At 36.4% G+C, this 15,694-nt stretch overlaps 1 protein-coding gene across 1 annotated transcript in view; it reads left to right on the top strand.

The window, feature by feature from the left end:
- Positions 1-15,694, top strand: part of kntc1 (kinetochore associated 1) — a 59,261-nt gene that overhangs the window by 8,099 nt on the left and 35,468 nt on the right. The window contains 19 exon segments of the mRNA XM_048189665.1: positions 654-766; positions 875-925; positions 1,033-1,138; positions 1,950-1,993; positions 2,131-2,196; positions 2,448-2,523; positions 2,614-2,736; positions 3,122-3,288; positions 3,455-3,566; positions 5,070-5,213; positions 5,557-5,613; positions 6,304-6,375; positions 6,502-6,621; positions 7,819-7,962; positions 9,669-9,764; positions 11,527-11,630; positions 12,014-12,116; positions 12,253-12,387; positions 14,546-14,665. Coding sequence (XP_048045622.1) covers positions 654-766; positions 875-925; positions 1,033-1,138; positions 1,950-1,993; positions 2,131-2,196; positions 2,448-2,523; positions 2,614-2,736; positions 3,122-3,288; positions 3,455-3,566; positions 5,070-5,213; positions 5,557-5,613; positions 6,304-6,375; positions 6,502-6,621; positions 7,819-7,962; positions 9,669-9,764; positions 11,527-11,630; positions 12,014-12,116; positions 12,253-12,387; positions 14,546-14,665 — 1,953 coding nt within the window.

The raw sequence follows: 15,694 nt of genomic DNA, 5'->3' as shown, positions 1-15,694 counted from the left end.
GTTATGATTGCATAAAGCATATCTGCATATCAAAATAATCAAAAGTGAATTATGACTAGTGAAGCTTGGGGAATTAAATGGTAAAATGGCTTGCTATAATGTGTCCGCTCAGCTGACGATATCCATGACGTCATTAAAGATGTATCAAATGGAAACTTGACTAGTCCATGTTTTTTTTTGATATCCTGAATCATCTTGAATCATCAGTCCTCAGGCCATACAGCGCAAACATGGTGTTGATGCTATTTTAGCTTCTTGCATGTCATACATTAGGCAGATGCTGTTTATAGAACTTTTGTTCTCTGTTGAATTTTATATGAGCCTAGAGATAACACAGGCAGTTGTCATAGCTCGTGGTAGTTGTTTTTATTTATGAAGTCCTTCCTAAGAGATATAGGAGATGACATACAAGTTTTCGGCTGTTGTCTAGCTGAGATTTAGCAGCAATTCAATTAGCAATAAAATGACAGTTTGGTGCATTTTGCTGTTTCATATAATTTGTAAGTGTTACAAGGGAACTTTAAAAATACATATTAATGATCTGATTGATATGGGCCGATCACAGTGTTAAAAAAAACTGTTATGGCCACGGCTTCAAATATCCTGATCAGAGCACCACTAATTTGTATATAAAATATTCTTTTTCTATCTAGGGCATGCTCAGCTTGTTGGACATTCACTCTTTTGTCATGCTTTGTTGCTGGCCGGATCAGTACATTGTTGATTTCCTGCTGATATCGGAGGGAAACTCCTCATCTATTACTCAGTAAGTGTCTTATTTGACTTCTTTTTGTAAGACATACAGAGACAAGGTGCTTGTCTTTCATGATTAATCCACACATTGACAGATAAATGTGTCTTTTGTTTTAAACAGGCAAGATGACAACAGCATGAAAATCATGACCTTGGTAGCTGAAGAAAACAAGTGTGTGTGTGTGTGTGTGTGTGTGTGTGTGTGTGTATGTATCACTGAAAATATATACCGCTGAAAATATAGTTTTATTTCTCACTTGTGTTCTTTATCTATGTCAAGGGTCATGCTAGGAAGCTTGTGGTTCAGTCCCTGCCTTCGATGGAGGTTTTCTACTCACTAGAAGTTTCTTCTGAGTCTTGGTTGATCCAGAAGGGAATCAATATGGTAATTATAACAATGCATATTAACAATATGGAAATATACATTATGTAATGGAAGGTAAACCTGTAATATTTGTTTCTAATGTTCAGTGGGTTGTCCTTACAATTTCTTTTGTCATATTTTTTTAGGGGATATACTGGTTGAAATGATGAACCTAAAATTGGAGTATTGTTTCTACCGTGATTATGCTAGTGTTTCTTGGCTGAATCTCAAATGTCTGTGCTTTGGGTGTAACTGTACACAAAAATGACAAGTGGTATGTTTTCAGCACAACAGGGGGAAAATAAATAAATATAAAGTTGCTTCTTCAAATTTCTGGAAATCCGTTTAAGTCTGACTGTTCTGATCGGAATTCGGATAGCTTTTTTTTTTTTGTTGCCTATGTCAATTCCTCACTCCACCAAAGCAGATAATCTGGAAAAATAGTGCCACGGGACGCACAAATCGGATCTGAAAAGTTGCGATACACAGTGTGGATAGTCAATCATTTCAATCCATTTCCAAATGGTTACACAAACAAGTTTTTATTTCATTTCTAGAGGCCACTGTTATACTGTTGAATGAAAACAGATCCTTTGTGTCTAGTGCTGGAGTGGCAGGAAAAACTATTTGTAACTATTCATTGATAACCAATGCTTTTAGTAATAGGTTACCAATGCAGAGTAGACTTAAAACCAATACTTGTTGACCTCTAAAAGAAACGATACTTGAATATTTATGCCGGTTAATACATTTCTACCAGTTTATCGTCCACCCTACCTTCCCTTGATATCTTGTATTGAAGGAAATTCATAATTCAAACTCTCTTCCTCAGGACACGATCTATTTGCTGGAGGGAATTTTGGCGAACACAAAGAGGTGACTAACAGACACAGTCTATAAATATTAAGGGGAATGAACTTTTGCGTTTATGTTGTGATGTTAATATGTTGTAGTGAATTCATCACATTTGAGGATAGCCAGAGACGCAGATTAATGATTTTTATGTCTTAAAGCAGCCCTGAAGATCCAGTGTCTACTGTTGTGATAAGATGCTTCACAGAGGCGCTGCCAGAGAACAGGTACTTTCTTGAGAACATAAGTAATATTGACTATAATTGAACTGGCAGTTTAATTCTGATTTGGTTTTAATTGTATTTTGGTTTCAGAAAGATATTTGTAATAGATTTAATGCTTGTTTGGGTGGTTTTGCTCTTTAAAGTACTTAAATACTTAAAGTAAATTAAATTACACACTTCTTCAGATAAGCAATTACTTCACATTGTTTTCAGTGCAGTACTTTGTACACTATTTCTCTCTCTGTTTTCTCCAGACTGAACAAACTTCTTTATAAGTACAAGTTTGAAGAAGCAGAGAAATTTGCAAAAGCTTTTGGGCTTGATGTTGAAGTAAGACGTTGGTAAAGTTTCCATATCAACATATCCTATATAAAAGAATTTTCATGGTAAGCTGACAAGGTTTCTTTTTGTTTGTTTTAGCTGGTGTATAAGGTTAAACTGAATGTTGTGCTGGAGAAGCTCATCTCAACATCAAGCAGTGATCAAACCCTTGAGTGGCCCGAGCTCATTGATGAGGCTAAAACCAACCTGATGAAGATCATGGTAATGTTCAGCTTTGCAACATATGTGAATGTGCAGGGCTTCATGTGAGACGTGAAACTAATAACAATACTATTATTCCATTTCAAAAATATGTACAGTATGTTGTACTGTTGGCATGCATATGGAAATTTACTGATATTAAAGGGGTCATGACACAAGGAATCAAACTTTCTTTTGACAGAAGTCGTCATTGCTGCTACTCTATCTTATTACTTTTGTAACCCACCCAGCAGTGATGAGCGGTAGAGCTGTGGAATATAATATTTTTTACGATGCATTGCGATATTTCACAACTGGTTAAGATGAATAATATATCTTCTTCTTTTAAGGCAGTCATCCTATGTGATATATTGTGAATGTTTAACACTTCTCAAATATCCCACAGGATGAGCAGTTTGTGGTGCATTACTGCCTTACTGCTTCCTGGCCTACTCTCAGCATAGCTGAGGAGATGTTAAGTTACACCTTGAACCGCTTCCCGTGCTGCCAGATTCAAACAGCCTTGGCTAAGCTCGCTACCTTCGCCAGCATGTACGGACCCAACAACTTTGAGTACGTTCATCAGGCCAGTGATTACACCAATCCATTGAACTTTTTCTCAGTTATTAAAATGTTTGACATGGCTTCTGTCCACCCTAAGCTCTTAGCACTTTTGATTTTATTCACTTCATGTCCTACACATCCTTCTAGATAATTGTGTTTTCTACCTCCATTACAGGGGCATCTCATGGATTGAGTTTTTGAACAGCACAGATTATCTTAAAGACATCTTTGCTCTTCTGAAAGAGGGGAATCTTAGTGGAGCACAATATTTGTGGCTGCGACACGAGGTAAAACTTGAAGTATGGTTTGTTCTGTTGCTTCAGTATTTGACCAGGAACCTACCAATGGCTTGTGAATTGAGAATTTATTAGCCACAAGTATTTTTATACTGGCCTTGAATCTGTATTTTACATTTTCTGTATCTGTATTTTAATTTTTACATAGTAATTATTTAGCCAGTCTTCCCTTCGTGTTTACAACAAAGCACAAATCATTGCTATATACTCTAGCCCAGTGGTTCTTAACCTTGTTCTTGGAGAGCAAGAGTGCTGTACTTTCTGGAACACATGATTGTGAATGTCTTATTGATTTTATGAAACAGTTCCATAAACTACAAAATTACATTTTCAGTTACAGTTTTGGCACATAATTGATTTTTTTTTGTTTTTGCTTTGTGCCAACAAATTTCCCAGTGAAACCACAGCAGAACTTTTTTGCATCTCCGAGCAACTTTTGAACTAATCAGTTTAATGAATGATTCAATGACATTCAGTGAATCAGCCGTTTGAACGGATCCTTTAAATGAATAACTCAATGGCGCAGCTCATTTATTTATCCAGGGACTTGCTGCCACAGACTGGTGGTTTTAGTTTCATTTCATAGTCAATAATTTTATCCCTTTAAAACTTGCTTTTGATTACCAAAATGATATATTTAAAAGTTTTTTTCTGTGAAAAAAATTCTTCATGCTTTAAAATAGCTTGAATGTAGCTCTACAGCCTTGCTTCATTTAGTATACACCGATCTATGAATATGCAAATTAGCCCCGCCTCCACTCATACACCAGCTCAGAGATCCACTCAGTCAACTTACTGAGGTAAACGCTGTGTAGCTAATGTTACACAAACCATGTTCCCCCTTACCATCTCAGAGTCAGACAGCTGCCTTCTGAAAATCAGTATCCTTAGAAATGCTTTGAAAAACTCAGAATGTTAGTGGAGAAAGGCATATAGTTCATCATAACATCATAATATGCATCAAACACTTGCTTTATTGCTGAATGTACACGATTTTTTAATATCATCAGAAAAAATACCAGGATAACCTGGCTTCTCTTGAGACTCCATTGCTTCACGGCATAGTAATGATATACCAGAGCCCGCCTGCACGTTGATGTGGTTGGTTACAAGGTAGTTTTTGACGAATTGGGACAAATAAGAGTCTGTTAAATGTAAACTAAAAACTTAGTGAATGCAGTTTTGAGTCCTTTTGTGATTTGTTACGCTTTTTCATTTTGGTAGGATGTTACTCCATGTGGAGTTTCTACAATGAAAGAATTTTTGATTTTCTATACGTTTCTGATGGTATACTTTATTTTCTACTAATGTAAAAGTTGTTGCAGGTGCAAAAAAAGCCAGTGTTTTCTAGACTTTTTAAATCACTTTGTTTTGAATTCTTTTATCTGTTTTTATTGTTTACTGTAACTTAGTAAAGTTGTTGCTATAGTTTTTTTTTTTTTTTTTTTTTTTCCTATGATAATGAGTTTAAGTGGGTTTTTTTTTTTTTTCCAGGGTGAGTTTGCCAGTGAATTTGATGAAGGCTGCCTGCATGCTTTGTTGGGCTCCATTTCATCAGACATCTCATCACAGGACCTATGTCTGTGGTTTAAGGGTGTTGTGGTCCCATTTGTATGGAGAGTGTTGCCCAAAGGACAGGTATGAGGGCAGTCAATACACTTGATTTTAAACCACACCATTTATTCATATTGTCTTGGTGACCAGTTATATGTGACTTTGATTCACAAAACCAGTTATCGGGAATAATTTTTGCCCTGTAAGGTGGATAAGAAAGGGTTTTTTGTGTGTATTTCTGTTATGATGCACAATAAATAAGGTAATGAAATCCAAGCAAAATGTTTTAAGGCAAACAGTTCTTGCATAATCTTACTGTTATTTCAAGTTTTCTTTTTTTGGTTGAAGATGGAGCAGTAATTTTTAAAATTAACTTAGTTAGTTGTGCTTTATATTAACACACTATTTATTTTTTAAATGTACACAGAAAATCCTCGCCAGGTGGTTGGAGCAGCGTGCAAGGAATCTGGAGTTAACTGAAAAGGTAGTTAACTTTGAAAAGTTTGAAATGTTTTCCAAAAATTTGTAGTAGTATTTTGAAATACCTGGATAATACTTTCGAAATAAATTCTAAATTTCTAAACACAACCTAGCAAATAATTAGCCAGCCCATTTGTGACCCTTTCTGTTTCTAAAGTGTCATTTGCCGTTTTGACAGACGTTGATAGTCAGTGACATTATGTAGCCAAATCTGACTTAAAAATGTGTCTTGATGCATTCTAAACATCAGATGACTCATGTAATACACAATATTTGAGCCTTAACAAGAGTTTTAAACCAGCAAGGTAGTGCTTTAAAAGAACCATTTTTTTTTGTTGTTGATGGATTTATTTTATTTATGAAATTAAATACATGACCTAAGGTTTGTATTGGCATTACACAGTAAGTGACATTAACAAATTAAATTTATGATCCAAAATGCCATAACTGATGTATGTAGTCACAAAATCAGAGACCTTCCCCTGAACGAAATCCCTACTCCAATGGTCACTGAAGATGCGTGTTAATACCAGGTGAAATCTCGGTCAGTCTCAAATGCCACTTGAATTCTGATATTCTAGTGAAACAGGTACAAATGAGCCAAAGTAAATACAAAGTCTCTCTTTCTCTCTTGGGTAGTTTGATTTATTTTATTAATATAATTTTTTTTTTTTTTTTTTTTCTGTTTTTATAGAGTGACTGGCCTCATAATGGACTGGTTCTGGCTGAACTTGGCTTGCCTTCCCTCTGGAGGTCTATGGGTTTGGTAAATGTCAAGTTTGTCCCCAATTTTTAATCTTTTTGAAAAGTACTGAGGATCTTATTCCTGGAAAGTCGCTGCGAGAAATCGTAGTACTGACCAGACCAATACATGTATTAAATTGTTTTTCAGACTGAAAACTGTGGAGCAGAAGAAGTGCAAAATCTGAGGTCACTAGTGGCAAACCTCCGACAGCTTTGTGACCTCTACACCAAATATAACTGCCACCTCTCACTGTCTGACTATGAAAGGGTGAGTATAAAATTTAGATGTTCTTATATATCAGTGGCCATAAAAGTATTGGACACTTAAACCAAAGATAAAAAATAAAACCAATAAAAAACTGAAACCAATAATAATAATGAAAGAAAACCTATTGTTTTTGCCAGCGATTTGGCATGAAATTAAAAATCTTTTGTCTAATTTCATATTATAGGTATTGTTTGAACACTTCATCTGTGCATATGTTTTTATTTTGTATTTTTTTGACCTCTAAATGTTTAATAAAAATGTAAATACTGGACCTTCCAGTGAAAACAACAGACTTCTCTGGTGATGAATGCAGAATTTCTCTAATCATTTATTCCGCTTAAACCCCGTCCCTGCAAGCTCGTGTTCATCTGCCTCCGTTTTTGAGTGCAACTGCCACATCTCAGCATCCAAATCAACAACTGATGGATAGGATTCAGTTTTTTTTTTCTTGATAATCTGTTACAAAACAGATCCATTGCTACTTCTGTTTCACTTAGTGTAATAGACGTTCTAGCACTTTTTGTTGCATTTGTACTGTATTGCTGCTTATTCTTTATAACCCCTGAAAGTGTCTGGGCATCAGACTGTAAGTCAAAGAGATCTAGAGAGAAAGAGAGAATTTGCATTTTCATTAGCCTGTCTGCTGTTATATGGGCAATATCACACTCACAGTCATGCAATAAGGCTAAATGGTAAAGTCATTAAATAGTTCATTTAGTGAATGTATTAAGCTAGTCCCCTTCCCACAGTTAAAATTCACTACAAGTCAAAAAGTTAGGAGAAATGTGATATTGCCAAAATAATGGCAGATGGGCTAAATGAAAATGCAAATTCGCTCTCTGACAGTAGGTGGCAGAAATACAGCAGTTACCCCTGTACTTAAACCATCCTGCCAAATATCAGATCTCTTTCACTTACAAATCCACTCTGTTGTTTCTAAATATAAGCACAAGACAACATGCTAGTGTTCACAATACTAATACTAGTTTTTTTAAACTAGTAAAATTTCACAGTCCAGACATTTCTTTTTTTTTTTTTTTAGAATGGTTTCAGTTTTTGTTTTGTTAGTTTGACCCATTGAATTTTTTTTAATATATCTGTAAAATGTTTTATTTACCTTTTGATTATTCCTGACACAAAAAATGGATTAAAAAACCTGTATGCAGAAATAAATCTCTCTTGTATGTAATGTGGCAGGGAAGCACACGTAGTATGGCCTTTCTGATGCTGGATAAGGTGCAGGCCCCAGAGCTGATTCCTGCAGTAATTGAGAGCAGCATTCAACCTTATGCTCTTGAGAATGGATTGGACCTGGACCAGACCCTCTTACATTATATCAAGGTCACCTTTATTTTTCAAAAGTTTGGAAAATTGTTGTTGACAGCATTATTTTTAGATCTACTCTCATTGCACCAAAGGTTTATAAAATATTTAAAAAATATATTTTTGGGGGGTGAACTAACTCCATAAAATTATTCCCCAGAATAATTTACTCACCCTCAAGCTATCCTAGGTGTATATGACTTTCTTCTTTCAGTCAAACACAATCTGAGTTATATTAAAAAATATTCTGGCTCTTCCGAGCTTTATAATTCAAATCGATATTTTGAAGCCCAAAAAAGCACATCTATCCATCATAAAAGTAATCTACACCTCCATGGGGTTAATAAAGGCCTTCTGAAGCGAAGCATTTTTGTAAGAAAACGAAAAACATTCACGAGAGAGTTCTGGAGTATAGGGCTGTGCAATTAATTGTATTTTTGATTTCAATTTCGATTTTGGCTTCCAACGATCATGGAAACAAGATAATCGAGGTAAAACGATTACTATACCGCTTCCTCTTTCACAGTGGTGTGCTTTCATTCCTCCCTAACCCAAACTTAACATCCAAATCAGCTGAATAAGAGAGTGATGTAAAATGCAGTCTACTGTTGCTAAACTTGCTTGATATTAAACAGTGCTATTAAAAGTGCATTAAGCCGTGACAGAGACGCTGTTCCCTAGGCGGCCACCTGTGCACACGCTCCGAATGTGTGCGGAACGTGCGTAAGCAAAGTATACAATGGGCGTCAGAAACGCGCCTAAACCATCAAATAGCCTACACACCAATACAAATGCTTTTTTTGGTAAGTATCCTCATAGACGCAGTCGGTTATGTCTTCAGTGAACACTGAGAAAGTGCACGTGTGTAACAGTGGGCCTATATTGGGTCCGTGCAGCTCTTAAATGGACAGCAGCCAACATTAAAGGTGCCATCGAACATTTCTTTTACAAGATGTAATATAAGTCTAAGGTGTCCCCTGAATGTGTCTGTGAAGTTTCAGCTCAAAATTCCCCATAGATTTGTTTTAAATAATTTTTTTAACTGCGTATTTTGGGGCATAATTAGAAATGCGCCGATTCAGGGCTGCTGCCCCTTTAATTGCTCGCGCTCTCCGCCCCCCCAGAGCTCTCGACTCTATCATTGCATAAACAAAGTTTACACAGCTAATATAACCCTCAAAATTGATCTTTACAAAGTGTTCATCATGCAGCATGTCTGATCGTGTAAGTATTGTATTTATTTGGATGTTTACATTTGATTCTGAATGAGTTTGATAGTGCTCCGTGGCTAACGGCTAATGCTACACTGTTGGAGAGATTTATAAAGAATGAAGTTGTGTTTATGAATTAAACAGACTGCAAGTTAAAATTACTCATATCATGAAATAAGACTTTGATCATATCACCCACCAATAATCGTGTAGGAGTAGTGTAAGCTTAGGAGAGAGTAGACTCCTCTCGTGGTTCAAACAAATAGGGCTGGGTAACAAACTCAAGCTTTGTGTCTTGTACGTGGAAGTATGAATCGGTGTACTGATAAAAATGTGTAAACAATGCAGAGATTTTTGGCAAGTCCCCAATATGTTTTGTATACAATATACAGTACATCAGGTGGTCAGTGTTTTGGGACCAGGCATTTTTTAATGATTTGTTATTATAAAATAATTTTGATTTATTGTGCTATCATTTTGTGTTTTGATAGTTTTGATGTGTTTCAATTTTAGGACCTGCTAGACTGTTGCAGCTCTCAAATCACATCTCTCTTCACTGAATGGGAGGCCAAAGCTGTGGCTGTACTACACTGCATGACAGATACTAATGTAAGATCTGTTCATACATTTAACATACAGTGTACTGTTGCACAGTATTACAGTGGATTTATATAAATGATTTATTAATTGACAATTAGTGATAAATTCTGGATGGTAGGGATCGGCAGATACTGCAGTGTCGATACTATTAATACTGGTGCTGTATAGAGAGGATTGATCTCGCAAACATTGATAGTGTTTCGTAATTTTATAAATTATTTAGTGGGGAAAAAAATGGTAAAGATCTGGAAGTCATCTGGAGTTCTCTTTCTAATCTCACCATGGGAATGATTCTGTTTTTAGACAAGCCGTCAAGGTACACCACCAAATTTAGCTGTTTTTGATAGCGGTAGGGCCCTATTATTTCCACGATGCAGAAAAGCGGACAGAATCACAGAATCCAGTCATAAAAACGGAATTTACTGTATAACGCGAAATGTCACTGAGATTTGTCACATTTTTAATGAATAAATAAAAAGTAGGTCAGTACAGTTCAATCAAATTGCAAGATATACTAGTGTTTGTGAATATTAAACCGCAAAAAAGACTATTTAAATATGAATCCTGCATGTTCTGTGTGTACGAATGTGGTTTCGTTTACCACACACACACTGAAGCATGCCTGACGCTCGTGGTGTTTTCAGCCTCTGCCGCCTCACTATATGAGGACATGAATGCATGAACTTCATCTCCAGAGCTGCTTTGAGAGTCACTTCATGAGCATTTTACTGTTTTATTTGAGAAAAACTATCCTCATATCATAAACAGAAACTCAAAGGTCTTCACGGCAACCCATCAAAATAAAAGTTCTTAAACACTTAAAGAAATTGTGACAGAAACATATTACCGTTGTACAGTAGAATTTAGCTACGTTCGATGAAATACTAATACTAATAACAATAATAATAATAATAATAATAATAATAAATTATTATTAAATCTTTATTTTTAAGGAATAATCACTTTTTTTATTTTTTTATTTTTTTATTTTAACTGTAAAGCTCTGTTGTGCAGAACTTTGTTTTTAATTAAAATTTAATTCAACCATTAAAATGGAATCCAGAAAACTTGAAACCGAAAACAGAATTTCATAGGGCCCTACAGGGGCATATTCACTGTCACAGTGTATATTATTTGTTCTAGGGCACTAGAGAACATGTTACAGCGAATTCTCTTTCTAACTGTTCTATTATGGCTACTGCTAGTTCATAATGCGGTGGAGCGAAGGGAAAAAAATCCTTGCACCTGTGTGCGTTGATAAATATTAGGGAAGCGGGACTCCCCCATCACTGTCGTGACTTGTGGTTATTTGTGCTTCCAGAATTGGTCACACCCGAGACAATTCCCATAGTGAGATACCTCACTCTCATTTTATCAGAGAACCGGGGTTACATGAGTAACCTACGTGTTTTTGTTTGTTTGTTTTTTATCACACTAAAAAAAGACAAATCTAAATGTGACATTTTATTATAATTGGTTTATATGATTGTTTATTTTAAATAAATCAATGTTTTTTTTTAATGTTCAATGATTAAAATGATAGCTTTGAAATATAATTACGCATTTTGACTTAACTTTATTTGTGTACGTTTATCTCATTACAACACACTATTTTGAAGCATTCATAATGGCAGCAACTAGAAGTCAGTAATGTTCGATGAAAGCTGGCAATTTCAGTGTGAAGGCATACTGTCAAATTTACTTTAACTTCCTGTTTTTTTAACCAAAGTAGATTATTTTGACAAAAGATTGTCTTTTTAACACGTTGTAGAAGGTGATGGATGCTGTGATTGAAATCATGTACAAGGCCGTGGTTCCCTGGAGTGACACCATTGAGAAACTTGTTCAGCAGCACTTGGAGAAGGAACATCCAAAGTGAGTACTGTGGTAAAACATAGGCCCTTTCACATGACTTGTAAATGTTCCCCAATGCACTGAACTCACTATAGAGTGAGGCTTCAATGTTCACTCTGGTGGCACATTGTAACAGTAGAAAAAAATAGGATTTCACAGTTTTCACTAAGTACATTTACATACACTTTAAAAGTTTGATTTCAGTTGGACTAAAGTAATAATTTGACTTTTTGAAAATGTCATATCAATGTCACGCTTTCATCTGATCAATATCATACTAGTCTGATTTTTGGGAAGACCTGGGTGATGCAATTGTAGCTTGACTCCATCCAGAATGTATACATATTAATAAACAACTAGTTAATGGCTAATGGTAAAGTGTTACCGTATTTTTATACCCACAGACAGGAGTTGCTGAGAGAGGGTTACAGATTGATGGAAATAAAGAAGCTTCTCAGATGCTATGGCATCCGCACCTTAGCCCTCTCTAACACTCGTGATATCATGGTGAGTCTGTCTTCATTAACTTAAATGTCCTATTATGTGTGTTAATTTAACAATTTGGCTATTTCTTACTTTCTTAAAGATCAGCCTCGCTGTTCATGCAAGTACCTGATATTTCACTGTTGTTTGCTTTGCTAAGATGCTTGTGAGGCACATTCTGAAGCAGGACCTGCCCACCTCTCTCGAGGACTCACTGAAGTTAATTGAGGCCTACAAACTAAACCCAGCAGAGATCCACCATATTCACTGCATCCAGCTTATACAGTGTAATAAGGTATTACTCCCACAGAATTGGCTGTTGTACTTAAGATTAGTAGAATCAGTGTGGCTCGGTGCTATAGGTAACATGATGGACCCTCACATTTCTTCTTAAGCCCCGGGTAACTTCGGCCGTCCGCGTTCGTGCACCGTCCGCATGACATAATTTTCGTCATGCGGAGGGCTCGCGGCTGGCCGCACACCCTGGCCGTGTGCAGGCCAAATTTCGAGACCGCGCGGACAGTCCGCGTGCAACAGCGCATGCGCAAGCAGTATAGAAGAGTCCACTAGGTGGCAATACGCACAGTATTGAGCACAGTGTTCAGCCGTCAAAGAAGAGTGTGAAAAGACCGGTTTAAAAACAACACGCTTGAAAAAAGAGAAAAACACGACAATGGACAGCGAACTTGACCAGCGTTTGTGCGAAGAGATTAGAAAGTAACCACATTTGTACAATTCATGTTTGAAAGAGTACAAAGACGTGTTTAGGGCGGCAAATTCATGGAGGGGGATAAGTAAAATATGGGAAAGGATGCACTTCTTTTCTTCTCCGATCATGCCCAGTGAATGTCACGTTGATGACATGACTCAGTGCTGCTCTCCGATGTCTGGTAGAGCGTAGAAAAAAACTGTAATGCGCATGTGACGAACACGGTCATCCGCGCGCATCCGTGGTGTAGTATACTTTGAAAGACGTGCGGACGTGACTGCGCGCGTGACGCGTCCGGGCGCGGAAAGTGAAGTATACCCGGGGCTTTAGAGACTGAAACCATAAATGGGTACATTTTCTATTGTGGTGAATGATCGTGCATTTATGCCAAGCGATTGCTTACGATCTACTGTTGATGGATTGAAATTTACTTTGTGTTTGTATTGTAATAATTTACATGGTTCTAAGAGTGCATATTTTATATCTCTCATGTGTATGTTTATATGTTTGAGTCAGGAGCTGGAAGTAGTTAAGACATTTTAAAATAAGAGACCCAGTTTGTTTCAGTTTTTTTTTTTTTTTTTTTTTTTTAATAATAATAATAATAATAATAATAAAAAGTCTTGGATTATGCAGAACATATTTTGTTCTGGTTATAATTGGTGTTTAGGGTAACAAAATAAAGTGTATCTGGCATATACTTTAAAGGGTTAGTTCACCCAAAAATGAAATTTCTCTCATAAAGTACTCGCCTTCATGTCATTACACACGTGCAAGACCATCTTCAAAAGACAAATTAAGATATTTTTGATGAAATCTGAGAGGTGTTCTGACAAAGAACCCGGAAGCGCTGCACTGTCTATACAACGTCAACTGCGTAGGAGCCTGACAGAAAAAGAGAAGAAATTGTTGAATAAAGTCATTATTTTTTTGTTTTTGTGCACAAAAAGTATTCTCGTCACTTCATAACATAAAGGTTGAATAACTGTAGTCACTTGGACTATTTTAACAATGACTTTACTACTTTTCTTGACCTTGAATGTGGTAATTATGTTGCTTTCTCTTGGGGATCAGAAACCTCTCGGATTACATCAAAAATATCTTAATTTGTGTTCCGAGGATGAACAAAGGTCTCACAGGTGTGGAACGACATGAGGGTGAGAAATTAATGCCAAAATTTTCATTTTTGGGTGAAATAACACTTTAATGTTTAGAATATACATAATACCATAATTATTAAATATATAATGTTTGAAGCAGAAATATTTTACCTAGTGTACTTAAAAAATAAATAAATAAAATCATTTTGCTTGTAAATGTGTCCTTATATACCTTTATTAAGGAAAGACAAATAATTCTTTTACATAAAATTTTTTAATTATTTGATATATTTTCATTATGCCCATACATGCGCTCCAGAATTTTTCAAATTAGGAGCACATTTTATCTAAAATTACCCGAGGCTACTAATATCAGACCCGACCCCTGCCCGAGGCACTTTTCAAAGTTTTGGACCCGAACCTGCTTGGGTCTCTGGTCAGACCTCGGGTTTTCGAACTCGAAGTGGACCAATGAAGACCTCTAATGCATACCACTTCAATCTCCAACAAATTAATTTTCAATATATTGTAAAAAATATATCTCCTAGCCCTAATCAGCTGTTACAATATGGAACTGTTAAGAAAGTATTATTAATTCAGATCTAAATCAAGGTTGTCATCACATTTGGATATTGTATTTACAGAGGGAGAAGTGCATTGCACTGCTGAAGAATCTGCCCCATTCTGAAGCAGAATTTGTGATTGAGCGAATGGCCTGTTGGGCAAGACTTGAACTTCAAGACAAGCGACACATTTCTGAAGAGGTCAGAATTTGTGTGAGAATTCTGGTGTGAAATGTGGTTCAGAAATGTGGTTATTAATAAAAAAATATATATTTTGCATAGTCTAGAGTAGGGGTGGGAATCGGAGGGTACCTCACGATACGATACGATCACAATAAATGGCTCACGATAACGATAATATTGCGATAATCGATATATCGCTAGACAATCCTATAATGATACATCGCGATATTGGTCTTAATATGAAAACAAAATGCACGTGAAAAGGTCAAGTGCAGGTTAACGGATAAATCCGATCTTATATGTACATTTAATAGAGTTCACGTCACCGAAAGCAAGAAATATGAGGTGCATTTTATTGACCATCAGTTAATTTCAAAATCAAAGACTGCAATAGGAGAGAGCGGCAACAGCACTGGTATAAGGTCTCATTACTTTTAATGAAGATAATTGTGTGTTATGCATCTGCGACTTACTTTCACTTTCATGCGCGTCAGCTTGCTGAAGAGATCTGCGGCGATGTGTGATGCAGTAGCGTTGTCATGTCTGACTCTCACATGTTTCAGTTTTAGTATTTTGGGGAGAAGTAAAATTTACATATGTAGTTTCAACAACCAGATGCATTTAGACTGATCATAGACAGTTTTGACTGGAATGCGTCCCAGACCATCTCCTGAAGTGGTTTGAGCGATCGGATTTAAATCCGTCTCAAATGCGTTTTTAGGCATTTAGGCATTTAGACCTGGTCTTTTCACGATCGGAAGCTATCCGATCAGAGAAAATGCATGAAGTCACCAGGTGCAAACAGACCCTTTGACGTTCTTCAAGCGCTTAGATATACACGGGAGCGTTCGAAAGCAGGCGTCTATCAGAGGATCCCTAATATATGCTTTCAAACGCTCCCGTGTATATCTAAGCGCTCGGTGAAGAACGTCAAAGATGTCTACGACTGTCACATCAATGGTATAAAAGTGCGTCAAGACTTTGAACTTAAACGTGGCTGGGGCATCTATTTTACTCACACTGCTGTCCGCCATCCTGTTAATAACC

This window comes from Megalobrama amblycephala, linkage group LG4 (assembly GCF_018812025.1).
Source record: "Megalobrama amblycephala isolate DHTTF-2021 linkage group LG4, ASM1881202v1, whole genome shotgun sequence".
Classification (NCBI taxonomy): Eukaryota; Metazoa; Chordata; class Actinopteri; order Cypriniformes; family Xenocyprididae; genus Megalobrama; species Megalobrama amblycephala.
This window is presented reverse-complemented; position numbering and strand designations above follow the sequence as displayed.